The following is a 19,786-nucleotide window of genomic DNA, read 5'->3' as shown; positions in this document are numbered from 1 at the left end:
TGTGTAGGTTGTACTTATTTAAAATCTTGGCTATTTTTCCACTGTGCCACGAATGTAGGGTATGGTGATGGCATTTCTAAACTCTTTCTGAAGAGATGGCCAGGGAATGCGGGGAGGAACTGATTATTTTTTGAATACTATGATCACTGTAGCCATTGGAGAGGAAGGTGTTGTGTATGTGGTCGAGCTCAGTTGCAAGAGCAGTTCCACTGGAACAAAGATTGTGGTCCCTCTTGGTTAGAGTTTTAATAATGCCATATTATTGAGCGGGATGGTGGTAGAGAGTTTGTAAATGTATCTGCCTGTGTGTGTGTAAGTTTTCGGTATACAGTGAAGGAAAGTGTATCATTCGGAAGGCGTGTAACTAAGGTGTCTAGGAAGGGTAAACTATTGTTATTTTCCATTGTAAACTGGATTTTTGGATGTAGGCCATGAGGCCAAATAGAGAACACATCATCTACATATCTTAGCCAGATAGAAGGTTTGAGAGGGTCTGAGTCTGTGGCTCATTTTTCAAAATATTCCATATAAAAATTGGCAAGAAGGGATGGGAACTCATGGCAGTTCCCTCTATCTACTTGTAGATTTTGTTCTTCCAAGAAAAATAACCAGAATTGATGCAAAGGAAAAGAGATCTAAGATGTCAGAAGGAAAAACGTTTTCTAAGAGTGTTAAGGTATCAATTAAGGGAATACTGGTAAACAGTGAGGAGATGTCAAAGCTTACCAGTATGTCTATGTTTAATGTTAGATTTTCTATTAGGATTTTAAAATGGGTAGAGTTTTTTATATAGGATGCAGAAAGTCCAGTGAGGTGGGGGGTCAGAGAGTTAGCCAGCTGTTTTGACATTTTATAGCAAGGTGCATTTGTAGCATCTACAATAGGTCTTAATGGGGAACACAAACCCAATTCAAATATTAGAAAGCTTGACAGTCATAATTACTGAATTTAGATGATTTTCTTTAATATTGAAGCTGATTTGAGGAAGAGTTTTAATCAACTCCACACAAAGATCATAAAACGTATAACAAAGTGCCATGTGTGGGCAAGTGGTTACAGAGAAAGAAGGAATCTAATAATGTGTGCCTTGAAGTGCGGAATGTTGTATTTTCCCTTGTTTTCCATTGGATAAAAATAGAGAAGGATGTTTTAAAGTACAGAGGTAGATATTATGAAGGAAGAGGTAATTTGATAAGTTTGGAGCTGAGTTGTATGTGGATGTTGACCTGTATTCTTACATGATTAGAGGAAGTGGAGGAATAGTGATGTCCAGATCAGCAGAGTAGAACTCTGGAAAATACTTACAAAAAAGGCATAATAATGCAGAAAAGAAGCATCTGTGAAAAATTGATGAAGGGAAGTGAGATAGGGTCATCTGTTAAACAAATTGATTGCCTTGTATATACAGTCGAGCATTCATAGGTAGGTTTTGAGTGCACCAACCTAAATGTGAGAATAATATTCTATGGTCAGACAAATTTAGTATTTTTAAAGTGTTGGTAGTTCTGCAGTGAAATAGAATTTTGGATGAAAAATAATAGTTTTTGAAGCTGAGGAGGCTATGGAAGTGATTATGTTGTCAGGATAGGCTAGATGTGCAAATCAACCCAACTGATCTTAACCAGTGATCAGAATATTATCAAAACTAAGGAGTGGTGACGACAGAATCTTTCTTTGGAGAAATAAGACAGGAATGCATTTTATCAGTAATAAAAATAGCTTTTTAACATTTGTGTTATAATAAATTATAACCATGTGAAACAAGTTTTTTTAATCAAATATTTTAATTAATTAAATTTTTAGTTATTACAAATCCAGTATACATAGCAATAGAAACAAAAATTATGAAATTTAAATTTTCAGTGATAAAAAAAATTTAAATTAGACAAATCATATTTAGTAGAGAGTTCCAGCCATGTCGTTTGAACCATTTGAATTTAAACTGTTCACATAAACATCTCTGTAAAATTATGGAGACAACCATGTTAGGAATAATTAATTTAATTCCTCAATGTTTTGACCTTCATATTTAGGTCATCATCTGGAGTATACACATATATTGTTACACCTGATATCTTGAGAATAAAATATTCTCGGTTATCATGGTGTAACATGAAAAATAAATAACATAAATAAAAACCCCTGCATAAAAGGAATAATTTAATTAATATAATATTCTTGCATCCAGTATAAATTGAGTAAAATTGTAAAGGTCTATTGTTTAGCTAAGATAACAAAAGAAAAGAATGCATTAAGATGTATTATGACTAAACAAGGAATTTGTATTAAATAAGTAGCTAACTAAGAATTAATATAGTAATGCGATTAAGAATGAAAGAGTTAAGTACATAAGTACATGAGTTAAGTACATAAGTGGAAAAGAATGAGTTATGGAATACGCTATGTGAGAGGCTACAGATTAAGCATTAAGTAGAATTCTGAGAAAGGTATTTGAAAGGGGTTAAGATAGAGGCTAACAAGAGAAATAACGGAATATCGCTTAGGGCCTGTACCCGGATAGAAACTTCATTGCGAGTTGCCAATCAAAATGACGTATGGTGGCAAAATGCTACCCAATTGGTAGACAGACGGAAAACAAGTAGGAGGCGGGAAAAAGAAGTAAGAAAGGGTGCCGTTAGGGAAGCAGCTATAAAAGGGTAGGTACCCCCCACACCTTTGAGGCTTTTTTTCGAGGAGAGAATAGGCTCCTTTGGGTTTTGGAGAAGACGTTTAGATAGTCAAGGAGGCTTGAGGCCTGATTGCCTTTTGCGAGAGGAGAAGAAACGTTTGGATAGTCGCGGTGGTTTTAGTTTGGTTTTCTAGTGGATTTCACGGTGTTCCTGAGTGGAGAGATATGGCTTATATCCTCATGCCACAACAAGGAATCGAAGGTGAGCGGGAAAGCTATTCCCATATTCCTATGTAGAAAGCGAAATATACCATGGAGTCATAGGAAACTGTGAAGATGTCGATGTCCTCGTTTCGGATAGTACAGCCGACCGCGCAGATGTTTATATAGCCCTGAATTGCAAGAAGATATGCAAGCAAGTTCGTTCAGTAGAAGGTAAAGGCCCGTAAGTGAAGCTAAAGAAAGGTATTGTGAATTTTGTCTTATGTTAACTAGAAGTTGTTTGTGATAGGTACCATTGTCATAATAAGGAACTGTTAAAGTGATTTGGGAGAAATTATAATAGGACTTTAGAATTTGATAGAGAGTGTTAAAAGTAAGTTAGCTAGAGTTGATAATTTGTGAATAATTAATTGTCCTAAGAATCTTGAGTGCCTACTATATTGTAAAAGGAAAGTTAATGACATAGTTGTGTGTTAATGAAGTAAATGGTTTTGTTAATGTTGAGTTTGATTAGTGTGAATTGAGTAATCAAGTAGCCTGAGGAATTTGAATGCCTAGTGTGATGTGTAGAGAATCGGAATTGTCATAAGTATGTGCTAGAGTAGTTAATGACTTTGTTAGTGTACTTGAAGTTGAATAATCTAATAGTGTGTGGTAATCTAATTTGTCCATGTTAAGTGAATTCATGTTTTTGTATGAAATTTTGTGGCGGCATGATCGTAGTAACTTTTGTCGAATCATAGCCTAACTACTTGTGTTAAGCAAATTTTAGTGTGTAAGTAATTTAGTTCAGTGATTGATATGTAATATGCTTAGAGAAATAATAAGCATTATGTGTAATGATAAAATAGTTGTCTGATTTTGCTAATCCAATGCACCGCTTAGAAACATTCGAGCCTAATCACGCAGGGAATTAATGTTAAGAAACGGGAAGATTAAGGAATTAATGTTGGGTAACAAGAAATAGTGTCACGACTGCAATAGTTACACTTTCAGATATTTGAGCTCCTTTTCTCTGTTTATGTATAAAATATCTTAAACTAAATATCCCAAAGGGCGCAGTTAAAATATAAATACTAGGGATACTACGGGGGATAATAACTCAGATATTAGTAGAAATATTGGTGATGTCTTGAAAGTAGAAGATTGAAGAATATAGACGAAGGCAATTTGTAAGACAAACAAAATCGTAAGATAGGGACGTAACAATATAATCAAAGACAAGCTATATTACATTTCAGACAGTATGCCAAAGCGACAGTGATTTCATCAACTGTTATTCTGCTGCCTGACCTAGTGGGGAAAAAAAAAACTTCATCAAAGCTATATTCTATTTATAACATCTTCAAAGAACAAATTCATATAGATAGTTTTAATACAGCAAAAGTGGTGGCCTAATCCATAATTAGGCCATCACGATTTCACCTATATAAGACAAATTACAAGTGCGATGACTACGGTATACTCCAGGGTGGGCTAGTAGAGGAAGTGGATCCTTGGATGAGTTGAATAAGTTCTTTAATTTTGGAGGAAGTTTAAAGATGGCATTAAGGTTGTATTTCTTTAGCATTCTGTTTATTTTATCTGATATCCCAAAATGGAATGGCTACGGTTTTATTCTAATCTAGTTTGTATTTGTTTTTAAGTGAAGTCTTGCGAAGAATTTTGTTGATAGTATTTTTGCTATAGCCGTTTTTCAGAAAGGTATTGCTGATAACTTTTAAGTGCTTGTTCACTACTGGAGCAAATCTTCAAAGCCCTGTTTGTTAGTATGTTAATGACACCTAGTTTTTGTGTTCGGTAGTAGTAAGAGTTTGTGTATATATTGGCCAGTATGTGTAGGCTTACAATAAACAGGAAGAAAAGATTGCTGGAAGGAATACGTGTAACAATTATATCTAGAAAAGAAAGTGTGTCTTAACTTTCAATTTCAGTTGTGAATTGTTTGTGTTGTTTGTTTAGGTAGCTGAGGAAAGTGTCTAATATCTGGCATCCATGGGACCAGATAACGAAAACATCGTCAATGTATCTAAGCCAGACTTTGGGTTTTGGAGTAAAGGAATCTAGAGCACATTGCTCAAAAGTTCCATATAAAAGTTAGCAATTGAAGGGGGATAAAACGATAAGCCCATACTGTGCCCTCCTTTTGCAGGTAAAAAGTATTTTGCCACACAAAAACAGCCAGAACATAGTACATGGGCAAAGACTGTTGTGATATCGTAGAGGAATTTGTCCTGTAGAAGAATTGTGTCATTGATTGGGATGGCAGAGACATCAAAACTGACTAATAAATCACTTTTTTCTAGTGTGATGTCTTTAATTTCAGATTGTGTCTGGAAGAAAAAAGTTGTTTGACATCTTAACTGATTATCTAGTTCAGCTGGAAGCATTCATTAGAGATGCCTTCCTAAAATGCAAGCACATCTATTTTTCTGGATATGGAAAAATGTGTCACAGCTTTGGTCTTGAGGAAACCTTCCTCTTTTTATCTGCCCAAGTCCGAGTGGAGGAACCCCTCTTTCCTGACTGTACCTCCAAGAGGAAATTATCCTACAAGATAGTTTTGTCATGCTTTTTTGCATTCAAGGTTGACTTGAGAAATGAATGACTTCCCACATCTGTAAGCTGCCCTGTATGCTGATGACTTTACCCAGTGCCACGCCGTGGGTAGGAGACGCCCTTGTGCAAAACTTTTTTCAGCGCTCCCAAAAAATAAGTTTCCACGAAAAATTTTACTTTGTTAAAAGTGCAAAACAATTTATACGCATACATAAAAATAAATTTTATTTAACAATAGTAGTACAGTGAAATCACTAAAATTCATTAATAAGGAATTTTTTCTTATATATAGAAATATATAAGAAAAATAGATATAGATGAAATAGATTAAAATATATATAGAAAATAATAAAGAAAATTCATTAATAAGGAATGTTTAATAATAAAAAGTTTCAAAAATGTTTATTTCTTTAATATATAAATACAACAATATATATATAAACAAAAATTACTTTTATTTTAATATAAAAAGAAATATTATTACATAAAGATAATTTGGAGATATGCTTTTAACTATATAACAATTAGGATAAATGTAGATTTATTTTACATATTTATCCGTCTTGCTTTAGCAGCCACAAAATTTTTAATAATATCTTTAATGTCTAATGAATCAATAATATTTTCAATTGAAAATCCGTTAGATGCTCTCCGGACATTGTTGACTGCAAATAATTTTTTATTAGTTTCAATTTTGAAATACTTCTTTCCCCTGATGCTACGGATATTGGTAATGTTAAATAAATACGCATTACAGTCGTAGTATTCGGAAACCTGTCGGTTAATTTATTTTCACATATATAATTTAAAGCATCCTAAAGAGCCGAGTCATTTTTAATAAAACATTGCAAAGTTTTTAATTTCTCAAAGTCATTCCATCAATATCGCGATTATCGGAATCTTGATTGTCACTCAGTTTTAAGTGCAAATCTTGACAATGTTTCATTAAATCTTCATTGCTCCAATCTTTTAATTTGATAATGTCTCTTATAACTTTAAAGTCCTTGCTATGTTGTTTTAAGAGTATGAATCTTTCTGTGACTGAAGTTATTGTCGTGTCTAAAATCGCGAAGAAAAAAAGTATTTTAAAATTTTGTTTAGGATCATGCGTTGTCTCATCTGATGCTTCATAACCAAACATTTTTGTTTTTGTTATTTTGCGAATGTCTTGAAAAATCGGATCAATATTAAGATCATTTGCTACTTCTTTTGCAATTCTAATAATATTTTCAAAATATTGGTCTGTTCAGCAAGTATTTAATTCTTGTATAACATGATCAAGATTTTCTGTAATTTTTCCTATATCAAATGTCAGATTCTGCATTATTTTGCTTGCAACATTTAGGAGACTTGAGATTACCTACCAAACATGAACAGAGCAAATAAATTTAAACGAATAAATCTTTGAAATTACAGTAATTTGTTTGCCTGAACTCTAGAATCAATATCTTTAGTTTCATCTTCCATAATATCAAAAAGAGCCTGGTAAATTTTCTTGATATAATTATTTTTAAGTGGCTTTATTGCTTCTTCTCTACTTTCCCACATAGTAGCAGAAAGTGGTTTTAAATTTAAAACACAAATATGTTTTATTAATATAGCCCAACGCTTCACATATATTGAAAAATAATTATATAATTCCTGTATTACCCCAAAATGGTTAGTTTCACAGAATATCTTAGCTGCATTATTAACTACTAAATTTAATGAATGAGCAGAATAAAAAAAAAAAAATTTGCAGAACAATGTCACTGTTTCAGTCACAGTCAGAATTCTCACAGCGTAAGAATGGTTTCACGGTCTCTCTTAAACTAATAATTTCCACTAAAAATATAATAAACATAAACAATCGAGAATATTTACACAATTTTAGCTTAGCTGATGTTTACTCTGTGAAATATATATATATACCGGTTGTGTGATAAGTGCTGTAAAGTGAGCATCCTTTGTACCTTATCTCCCAAGATGTTCTTTGCTCTGTTTGCACTATTCACTGATGAGATTGAAACTTGATTATGGAACCATATCTACGCTTTTGCCAGAAAGTAGTATGTTGCGATAGTTAGACCCTCTCCACCATCAAATCATAAGGATTTCAAATGAAACATTTCATTGATCCGTTGTTGTCTGTGTTGAAGCAAATGGAGCACCCTTGTTGCATTGACATCAATAACTGTCTCTGATATGCAATACCAAAATAAAATCCCTGCCAGGCTATCCCATATGACCAACTGTTTTTGTCCATGATTGAGAGAATCTATACAACTCATCAGACTGCCATGTAAACAAAAGCACTCTTAGAGGTTTTTGTTTACTGAAGCTATCAAATATGGAAGTGGCATTTGTATGTATACACTATACAGCTTTCTTTTTGCTAGCTATCCAGATATTCCACTCCTCCTGTTGTCTACCATCAGCTCTTTCAAGCCTGTAGAATGGAACTCCACTTTTGTGCCTGCTTACCCAGATGGTTCAAAATCAGAGGCTCTAGTGGGATCCTCATCAGAGGATCCCACTAGAGCCTCTGATTTTGAACTGTCTTCCCAGGCAGCATATCTGCTCGGTCTAATAGATTTTGACATTACCAAAGGTGTGCGCGCGCGCACACACACACACACACACACACACACACACACACACACACAGACAGATTTGTGAAGCTCTCTACAGGCAATAAGAAGTTTGGAGCTGTAGAAACCATTTGGAGCTCACGTATTCAATATGTCCTCTCTGTTATGGAAGCTATATCTCCTACATCAATTACAAGCAGATCATAGGATTTTTATCCCAGTGGCGGTCACCATGAAATATACCAACAACAACAACAAGAAGCTCCATCAAATCAAGCCTGAAATCAAATTATGGCAGCCTAGTCTATGCAGGGACCATAAAGAGAAAGTTTTTTCTTGCTCTGCTCCATATACATCAGTCATCTTACACTCCTTCCTATTGATGGGTGATGGTATGCTTATGTGTGTGTGTGTTCTATGAGATACTGGATTAATCATCATTCACATTTTAATCAACTGCACCCATTTTATCAAGGAGTGCAATCAGTATTTTAGTAATATTCATAATCTACAGGGTGTTCGGGATAAATTTGACAGTTTCGTAAGGAAAAAGAAAATCTTCTTTGTATCTATTAAATTTAATGAATTGACAAAAAAACATTACAGGCAGAGTTAATTACAATACTATCAACAAGATTTACTCAAAATAACCACCATTAGCATCGATCACAGCTTCAATTCTGCTTCGGAACCTCGAACAAGCTGATGCTACAGTCTCCCTGGGAAGGGCCGCAAAAACTGTTTTAATTTTATCCATTAACTGGGCTTTTGTATTACTGGAAGTGCGATTGGTGTCTTTTTCAACTGCGCCCCATACAAAATAATCCATGGGGTTAAGGTCTGGGGAGTTTGGAGGCCAAACATTTGGACTGGTGAAGTCGTAGAAATTTTCAGACAACCATTTTTGACTTTTCCCAGAGGTGTGGCAAGGGGCCGAATCCTGCTGCCATACATACGGCCTACCATTGGCTACCCTTGTTATCCAGGGCTTGACTACAGTTAGCAACTCCACGAACAAAGCCCGAATTCCAATGCCAGGGTTCTTCAACACCTGTTCCTGCAGATTTGCGAGGAATTCTGCTGTACGAACGCAATCAGATCGTCTGCTAGGGATCTTTCTTCTTGCTACATCCTCGTAGTCACCATTGCAAGTCTCTAGTTCATGCCTGATTGTTTTTACTGTATTCAGGGAGCATTGGGCAGCAGTCGTAATATCCTTATTTTGATGGCGGGCACGAATCATCATGATACAAGTTATTCTCTTCCATGATTCAGGTGGGTTCCAGCTATCCATCCTTTCTGACATCTTGTATATGAATGAAGAAGGGTCCAAACTTTTAAATGAAGAGAAGTGTGTGTTAATACATGTAACTTACGGAAAAATATAATTAATTATAAATATGTCAAATTTATCCCGAACACCCTGTATCTGAGTAGGCACATTTTATTAGATTGATGAAGTGTTTTTTTGTTGTTGTTGTTATTGTGCTTTGTATTTAAATTTTTACAGAACATCAGTATTTATCATTGTATGTATGTGTGTATATCATATACATATTTATATGTATTTTTTTTATAAAATGTAGTTATCGAATCTATCCATCAACTTCTCATCTGTCCAAGATGGATTGAGTCCCATAATTAGGGTTTAAGGTGATTAATGCATCTGGTTTCTTCCTCTGCTACATCCCATAAGATCAGGTATTTCATATTGCATGCAAAAGGGGTAGATGGTAGCATGTGTTCAGGGGCAGTTTGCCTTTTGTGAGGGGTGAAAAACCCAAGTTTCCGGGAGAAAAACCTTCCACCTCCATATGACCAGTTAATTTTGTGTATCAAATCATCATTCGATTGAAAACCTGAATAAGGTTCCTCACATCATAGACAAGTGCAGGATTAGAACCTGGATTTTTCTAACTAAAGGGCATGTCTTGCCAACTGAGCTATGGAGACACCATTTTTTGTATATAGGCTTTTAATGCTTGGTTTGTTTTATCTGTTTTTTATGAACTTCTCTACGTGTACCACTAAGCTTAACCAGACCAAATCAAACTACTCCAAGACCATTTCCATGTGGAGATACATGCTATGCTAATTAGTGTATTGAGTGATTTAGCATCTGCAAAATATTCACTTTAGTGAATATTTGTACTTGGTACTTACAGGCCTTAAGGACCTGTAAGTACCATGTATTATTATTATTTTTCCCCTTATGATAGAGAGAGAGAGTGAGAGCATAATCATACATTATGCTCATATTATACCAAACTACACTAGTGTCGAAAACCTAAGGATGAACACTATTTTTGAAGACTACAACCATAAATTCAGATGAATCAGTTTGTGGCAATTTGTATGCCTGATGGTTCCGAGTAGAAAGCAGGTACACATTATTTACACAAATAGCAGCATCAGTAGGATAACAGGCTGCACTAAATGAATTGTGTTTGAAGGAAGCTCTTTTCATGAAGGAATAAAGTTGCAAACTTTGATGTGTCGTAATGTGTCATAGACATCATCTAGAGGATTTAATGCAGGGAAGAATTATTGGAAAACTTGAAGAAGGCCACAGAATTACTGATGTTGCCTAAGAGTTTGGAATCTCACATGACATTGTATCCAGGCTCTAGGAAGTATTTCAAACCAATGGGGTGTGTTCCAGGCATTTGCTAAGAGGTTGCCCTTGTGTTATCACAGAGCATGAAGATGGTTTTTGGTTATAACAGCAACATGTAATCAACACACCATGACAGGTCAGCTTGGAACTATGACTAGTGAATGATACTGTAACGAAGTTCTTCAACATCATGTTCGATTGTTCTGTGGTGCTGCAGTTGAAGAATTCATTTTTATGGATGACAGTGCCACACCACGTCATACATGAACAGTGGAAATACTTCTGGAGACCAAGAATATTAATCGCATTGAGTGGCTGCACGCTCCCTAGATCACATTTAGGATGCAATTGGGAGATTCATTGCCACCGAGAATTCCCCCTCCCCTCCAGAAAACAAACAGGGTCTCCTCCTTTCTCTGAAGGAGTAAGAGTGGGCCAGTTTGCCTGAAGAACTCCTAAATCACTTGGTGCTAAACATGGTACAAAATTGTGAGATCTGCATCGCAATTCAACTGAAATGTCTCTCTGCATAATATTCTGTAAGCACTGTACATTAATTCCTTAACTATGTCGTTAGGAAATTTGTAACTTTTGCCAAAAACATATTGCAGTTTAATTTATATGAAATTTATAACACATTTTTTTTGTGTAATATAATTTATTAGTATGCTGACAATTAATTTGTGTCCACATTTGGCTGTAGTCATGAAATTTTTTCATACATATAAATGTTGTTCATCCTCAGCTTTTGGATATAAGTGTATATATGTTGTTCAACAAATGAAGATTAAATCTTATAATAGCCAAAATATTAGAATTGTCATTATACTCGCTATATGACTCAGATAGGGTTATTGACGCATTCTTAATATATTTCTTTTCATATAAATGCAGAAACACTTATTATTAATATTCCCTCAGGCAAATTGTTTGAACTCCTCAGGAGACTAAGCAGCAACATTTAAAATCTGCACACACGCGCGCACACACACGCACACACAGTACTTGACAAATACATTGCCCACTCGCACATGGTGAAAAGATTTAGCTAGCTGGTAAGCAACTATAGACTGTGCAAAATAGAATGTTTTCTTTATACATATATATGTGTGTGTGTATGAAGTGTATTAAAAAAAAAGACCAAACTTTTTAAATAGTGTGCCAACTGGCATAGAGAGTGAGTTGTGGCTACTGTCGCACCTAGTGGCAGGTTTTGACAACAAACTTTTTTTGTTTTGACAACAAAAGTTTTGTTGTCAAAAAACACAACAAACTTTGCCCCGTTCTGCTATGAGCATTAGTTGAGTTACATCTGCTGAAGTGAGCGCATGCACAAGCTATTCATCGGATTAGTGACAAAGTAACTATGAAAGAGCTTTCATTAAGAACTTTTTTAAGAACATCATAACAGGAGATGAGACGTGAGTTTATGGCTTTGATGTTGAAACCGTATTGTTGCCGTGGGTGTGGAAAGGGTTTCCTCAGCCAAAAAAAGCATGGATGAGTTGGTCAAAGATCAAGGTAATGTTGGTTGTGTTTTTTGATTTGAAAGGCATTGTCCATTATGAATTTGTACCATGTGGCTCAAATGCACTAAAACTTCCTGGTACAACAAAGAGTTGTACCAGGAAGTTTTAGTGCATTTGAGGAATGCTGTGTGCAGGAAGAGGACTGAATTGTGGGAAAACTTGGATGTTGCACCACGACAATGTGCTGCTCCTCATCTGCAGTTATATAGCAAAACATCGGACATCCATTGTGCCCCCATCCACCCTGTTCTCTGGACTTAGCCCCAGCAGACACTTTCCTGTTTCCCAAACTTAAAACCACTTTGAAAGGACGTTATTTGCAAACCATAGAGGAGATTCAGGAAAATATGATAAGAGAACTGCATGCCATTACAGAAAGTGCATTCTAGGAAGTATTCCAACAATGGGAGAAACTTTGGGAACGCTGTATTGCCAGTAGAGAGAACTGCTTTGAAGGGGATGATGCTTAAAATGTTGTGAAATGAGCAATAAAATCTTCATAGCAAAAGCTCGGTATTTTTTTGAACACTCCTTGTGTGTCCTTCCCTATATATTTATATATGGAGGCTATGACTAACCACTTTATTCTCAATACGGTAACGGTTAAGTGAATAAGAAATCCTCGACACCACAAGGTAAAAGAGGAGGGAAGGAATAATAAGGAGATATATATGTGCACGTGCATACACACACACACTGTATATATAAACTTCTCCAACCATGGTACAACACACTAATCACTTTTATGGATCTGATCTCCAATTATTGGAATCATTAATAAAATTGGGGAAAAGGGATGGGTACTAGTGCATTTTTTGTCTGGCAAGTAAGGCTTTGTATAATTTGTGTACCTTGTATGTGTGGTGTGGTGTATATTTAGTGCTTAATATTAAAATTATATCTATGTAGAATTATTTCTTTCATGATATACTATTTATATACTATTCAGAATATAGTTTATTAAACTGCTTAAAGTGTGTTTAATTGTTGAAATAGCAAAACAAGTTCCAAAATGTTGACTGGAATTTCATTTTATTTCTAGATATTATTCAAGAAACATCTAAGCAGAAAGCAGTGGTTTTCACTTATTCTTCTGACCTTGGGCTGCATACTAAAACAAATGGATATTTCTCCTCATTCTAGTCACTCTTCAGCTGGTTTTTTCCCTTCATTTCATCTTAGTTTTGGCTTAATTCTTATTCTAGTCCAGGTAAAGTTCACCAGTATTTGTACATAAAATTATACCTATGTTTTCATTCAACATTTTTTTTTTCTAAATATATTGCAGTAATATAGACAATTATGAAACACTCAGTATATTCTCATCTACTCTGTTTAATGATATGCTATTTGATGATATAGAGAAAGGAATGTTGCCGCCAACACTCTCTAAAAGATTAAAAACAATAGCTACTTTTAAACCTGAGAAAGCCCTATCTCTTGTTACAAACTATCAACCACTACTTTGTTAAGCATCTGTTTGAAACTTCTTTAAAGATTGCTATACAATAGGATTTCTGCAATCATTCACAGCAAAATAGCCATAAAACCATCTGGATATAGGCCTAAACAGAAGTAGCTCTGATCAGGTGCTGACTTTGGCCACTTATATTGAAAATGGTTTTGATAAATGTCTAAAGACAATCTCTAGTTTTGTGAATATTTTAGCAGCTTGATACTGTTTAATCCTGAAATTCCTAGAGGTCATCTCCTCTCTCAAGATTGCTAATCCCTTAAACGAATATGCTGTCAAATAGATGGATTCATGTATATTCTAATGGCTCCAGAAATAAATTCCACAAGCTAAGGAAAGGAATGGTCTTCCACAGGGATCTGTGCTGATTCCATTGCATTTTAGTCTATACCTGTGACATTCCCATGTGGGAATGTCATACAGAAAAAATTCCCACTGTTTCACAGAAATTTTTAGATGTGGATGGCACTTCAACTCAGAACTCCTCCTTTCAAGTTGCAGAGAATATACTAACGGATCTTACAAATTTTGACAGCTACTTTAAACTGGTGCTTACAACTAAATTTGCAGAAAACTGAAGTCAGCTTTCCATTTAAATAACACCAATCAAACTATGCTCCTAAGTCTATTTAGAAATAGCATGGTAAAGTACAATAGAATTCCAAAATATCTTGGTGCGGCTCTTGACATATTCTTAAAATTCGAAGATCACTTGACAGATTGCTGACAAATTAAAAAACTTGCGGTAACATCTTGTACACACTATCAGCTCTTTATAGGTGCTAGTATATTTTTGAACAACAGCTTTGACATTAGTTTTTTTTCCCTAAAGCAGAATACCGTTCTTCAGTGTGCTCACACCTCACTGATTGATGTTCATCTCAACCAAGCCATGAGATTTATCTCTGGGACAATAAGATTGACATAAACTTACTTGCTTCCAACACTTAGTAATATTGCTCCTTCTATATTATGAAGAAAAACGACTTTAGGCAATCTGTGGAATAAAATTATTAAAAACACTGACTTGGCCATACACATAAATATCTGTTAAAGAAAAATAAAATAAGGATCTAGTTGTTGCTTTTTTTTTTTATTTCCATGAATTTTTCAAATATCTATTTTAAAATAAGAACTGATCCTTGCATTTTCTATTTGGTATGAACACAGCTTGCTTTAGATTTTTTTGTATGTTTGTTTGCATCTTTACTTACTTCCATCCATCCATCAGATTTCTCACACAGAAAGTCATTTGTTTTTTCTTCTTTTTTTTTTTTTTTTTTTTGAGATAAGATTGACGTTAACTTTGGTTTCTCTATTAAAATAGCAAGGGTGCCAAACAGTTTGCTGGGAGCAGTGATTTTATCAGTTGTTCATTGACTGCACACAAGAATTCACATGACTTGTAACACAATAATGTAATGTGTGGGAAGGAATCCATTAACATGTTTTTTGAAAAGCTAGATTGTATTCATTGGGAAAAACTGTATGGGAGACAGCTGTTCCAAAAGAACAGAGGCAGGTGGAACGAAGAAAGAAGAAGATGATAGGTTGGTTCGATGTGTATAAAGTTGGGCTGTGTAGGGATGTGGACCAGCAGCTACTCTGGTTCTTACATGATTAGAGGAAAGTGGAAAAGTGGTAGCATCCATTTGTTTTTTCTTCTTCTTTTGTTTTTTTTTTTTTGAGATAAGATTGACGTTAACTTTGGTTTCTCTATTAAAATAGCAAGGGTGCCAAACAGTTTGCTGGGAGCAGTGATTTTATCAGTTGTTCATTGACTGCACACAAGAATTCACATGACTTGTAACACAATAGTGTAATGTGTGGGAAGGAATCCATTAACATGTTTTTTGAAAAGCTAGATTGTATTCATTGGGAAAAACTGTATGGGAGACAGCTGTTCCAAAAGAACAGAGGCAGGTGGAACGAAGAAAGAAGATGATAGGTTGGTTCGATGTGTATAAAGTTGGGCTGTGTAGGGATGTGGACCAGCAGCTACTCTGGTTCTTACATGATTAGAGGAAAGTGGAAAAGTGGTAGCATCCATTTTTTTTTTCTTCTTTTTTTTTTTTTTTTGAGATAAGATTGACGTTAACTTTGGTTTCTCTATTAAAATAGCAAGGGTGCCAAACAGTTTGCTGGGAGCAGTGATTTTATCGGTTGTTCATTGACTGCACACAAGAATTCACATGACTTGTAACACAATAATGTAATGTGTGGGAAGGAATCCATTAACATGTTTTTTGAAAAGCTAGATTGTATTCATTGGGAAAAACTGTATGGGAGACAGCTGTTCCAAAAGAACAGAGGCAGGTGGAACAAAGAAAGAAGAAGATGATAGGTTGGTTCGATGTGTATAAAGTTGGGCTGTGTAGGGATGTGGACCAGCAGCTACTCTGGTTCTTACATGATTAGAGGAAAGTGGAAAAGTGGTAGCATCCAGTTCAATGGAGTAGCACCCATGAAAGTACTTATAAAAAGGCACAATGAATGCCTATGGGGAAAAGGAAATGAATTAATGGACTTTTCTGAATGAAACATCTAGAAATACTAGTGGTAATGGTGAGCGATAGATGGCATTGGTGTAGTTGTGGTTAGTTGTTGGTAGGCAGAGACAGAGAGTTGTAGAGTAAATGCCCTCCCTCGATGAGTCTTTGGACTCCCTGGAGGTGTCACGTAATAATAATAATAATTTAGCCACTTCCCAAGTGATTGCCACATGATCAATGTCACCAATCAGAAGCAAAATAGTTATGCCTTTAACTTAACCCTGCCCCCCCACCCCGACACTATAATCAGATCTAACATTTGAACTCTAGTTCTTTCTGTCAGATGAGATTTCATATAAAACAATTTTTTTTAAAGAGGAACCAAACATACATCAGCCTGAAAAGTGGCTGCTGCCACATTTGATTTCCAGAGTAGGTGTCTACTACTATGCCTCCCCTTTTTTTCATACAGCAAGAGTGATTACCCTTTATGGCATGCCAAACAGTATCACTTATGAGTTCCAGGATTTCCTCCATATCATAGCAAATAGGAAAATTTAATATTTTCCTATTGGTTTGGCAGGCTTGGATCTGTGTTCCATCTAGGATACAGAGAACCTATATAATGGCTTTTCACTTGAAGTAGTTTTTTAATACAAAACAAGCAGACTAGCTGAAGAACTCATGCAATTCCAGTTCCAAGCTGGAAGAAATTATGAGATATTAGCTTCAGGCAATGTTCTAACATATCTTTCATCCAAACTAGAATATTAAATAACACTTCCCAATATTCTTGATGTTTTCGTTGTCCTTTCCAAACATACTACAGAGGTCCTGTGTTGATAACTGAAACCATAACTGTGTACAAATTCCTTCCCATTTTGGAATGCTGTACTCTCAACCACTGGCATTACAGTGGTGAAAAGTGTGTTCTCCTCTTCTTTCTATGGCCAGGCTACTGTTTTTTCTCTATCCTGATTGGGTTACAGGAATCATTATTGTTGGAATGAAGCCTACTCCATTCAGAATTCCTACCCTTGGTTATCCAACAAGCATTCCAAAGCAGTTAAAGAAAAAAAATTTAACATTTCAGGTGGCTTGAGATGAAGTGCTCCAGCTTCATTCTCATTCTGAACTGAAGCATGCAACAATTGTAAAGCAATTATCAACAAATCAGTATCTGATTTTGAAAGAACCTTACCCCATGTACAAATAGCAACTGTGTATTTACCTTGTAAAGTCCTTGATAACTCTGTCCATCTGTGCTTATAGCTCTCTCCCCCCCATCTGAGTAGCAACTATGGTGGTAACAATACTTAGACAGCAGACTAGTATTATTCTTCTACTCCAACTCCTAGCATAAATGATTAATTCAAATTACCACCTGCCATGCTAGAAATGATGCATAGCATGTTCATTTCCAGAGATCTTTCATCAGCAAGATATGAGATCCTTAAATAACTGAAATGCCAAAAAAAAACCCTCTTCCAGTATTTATGATTATTGTCCAGTAATTTCACTTAAAGTTGCATTCCAGAACTAACACTAGTCCTGTATCATCTCTACACTCATTTGTTCATCTGGCTGGCACATACAAAAAAAAATGTGTATGTGTGTGTAAGGGGAGGGGTATAAAAGTTTGCCATTAGCTAGTTTGACCTCACCTTAGTCCTCTCTAAAATATTGGAGAAGGTCATTAACAGTCAACTTCATCTCCTTGTGGACGCCGGTTAAATCACAAACCAACAATATCTGCCATCTCGGTGTGTGTGTGTGTAAAGGGAGGGATATAAAAGTTTGCCATTAGCCAGTTTGACCTCGCATTAGTCCTCTCTAAAATATTGGAGAAGGTCATTAACAGTCAACTTCATCTCTTTGTGGCCACTGGTTAAATCACAAACCAACAGTATATCTGCCATTTTAGCTCCTAGTTTACAGCACTCACCTATGAATGCATTCTCTGGTGGAAGGGTTTGGAGAGACCTGTTGATCTGTGATATATCAAGCTTCTAGGAAACTGTCATCCTCTGATTTGCATTCTACCATTTGTAAGTTGGTAACTTTCTCTGATAGTTTGCTGCAGTTCATTACAGATGGCTTTCTCTCTTTTCAGATTTTTCCACCAATGTAGGACTGCCTCACCAAAATGATCTATCACTGACCTTATCCATAGTTTGCTTTAATTATAGTACGCTCTATTCTTCCTCTTACTTATTTGAAGAACCTTAAATGCCCACAGAAGGTTCTACTAAGGTAGAAGTGGAGGAATTTTTTGAGGCTTTAGAAAAAGCAACTGACACAATGAAAAAGGAAAAGTTGGTCCTTGTTGGGGATCTAAATAGCAGAGTAGGAAATGATTGTGAGACATACAAAAATATTTTGGGAAAATTTGGAGAAAAGAGCAAAGCTAATAATAATGGCAAATATCTGTTGGATTTCTGCTCAGGACATGGACTGGTTATTACTAACACCATGTTCCAACATAAAAATGTGCACAAATTCACATGGAGAGAAGAGGCTAGGAATAAGAAAAGTCTCATTGACTATGTTATTGTTGATAGTGATGTTTTCTCCCTGGTGCAGGACACCAGAGTGTACAGAGGATTTGAAATTGGAAGTGATCACTATTTAGTCTTGAGCAGGATAAAATTGAATTTCATATTGAAAAGAATAACATGTAAGAAAGTTTTAAAGCGAATAAAAGTTGAGCAGCTCTCAGATGTGAACTGTAGACTAAAATACAGAAAAATTATTGAAAAGAAAATGAAAGAGTTTGAGAACAGGAATCAAACCTTGGAGATTCAGTGGCAAACTCTGAAGGAAACATTGATTGATTCTGCCAGAGAGGCATGTGGTGAGGTTGTATGCAAGGATAAAAAAATCAGAACTCCCTGGTGGACACAGGAAGTTAAAGAGGCAGTGAAGGAAAAGAAGAAAGCATATCAAAAGTTCCTGGCAAATAAGTCAGCTTTTACTCTTACAGAATACAGAGACAAATGTAAGAAAGCTAAACAGTGTGTAAAACTAGCTAAACAAAAGTCATGGGAGGACTTTGGCAAGAATATAGAAAATAAATATCAAGAAGGTAGCAAAATATTCTGGAGGTTGTTGAAGAAGCTTAGGAATGGAGGAAAGAGTGCTGTAAAAGGAATTAGAGATGATAAAGGTGAAATGAAAACAGGAGAAAAAGATATCCTTGAAGTATGGAGTAATTACTTTGAAAAACTGCTAAATGAAACAAGCAGTGATGACAGCACAGTGATAAAAAACACTGACCAGGCATGCAGTCAGGAATACATATCCATACTTGAAGTAGAAAAAGCCATCAAAGGCTTGAAATGTGGAAAGGCAGCAGGAGTAGATGATATTCGACCAGAAATGCTGAAGTATGGTGGTATAAGAGTCTTACAGTGGCTGCACTGCATAATTCAGAAAGCCTGGACAGAGGGACGAATTCCCGATGATTGGAGTAGAGCTCTCATAGTACCCATATATAAAAAGGGAAATAAAACTGAATGTGAGAATTACAGAGGTATTTCCCTACTGAGTGTTCCTGGCAAGATCTATGCAAGTATACTTGAGAAACGGTTGAGAAGAATTGTGGAAGAAAAGCTTGGTGGAGAACAAGCTGGATTCAGGCCAAATAGAGGCTGTCAGGATCAGATCTTCACTTTACGGCAAATAGTCGAGAAAG

The 19,786-nt window shown here is 35.6% G+C and overlaps 1 protein-coding gene across 1 annotated transcript in view; it reads left to right on the top strand.

Moving 5' to 3' along the window:
* senju (UDP-galactose transporter senju) overlaps positions 1-19,786 on the top strand; it is a 69,049-nt gene that overhangs the window by 31,934 nt on the left and 17,329 nt on the right. Inside the window, exon 5 of the mRNA XM_090406966.1 lies at positions 13,169-13,336. Within this exon, the coding sequence (XP_090263092.1) occupies positions 13,169-13,336 (168 nt within the window). The remainder of the gene's footprint in view (positions 1-13,168; positions 13,337-19,786) is intronic.

This window comes from Typopeltis vanoorti, chromosome 17, assembly GCF_054136105.1.
Source record: "Typopeltis vanoorti isolate ZY-2024b chromosome 17, IOZ_Tvanoo_1.0, whole genome shotgun sequence".
Taxonomy (NCBI): domain Eukaryota; kingdom Metazoa; phylum Arthropoda; class Arachnida; order Uropygi; family Thelyphonidae; genus Typopeltis; species Typopeltis vanoorti.
This window is presented reverse-complemented; position numbering and strand designations above follow the sequence as displayed.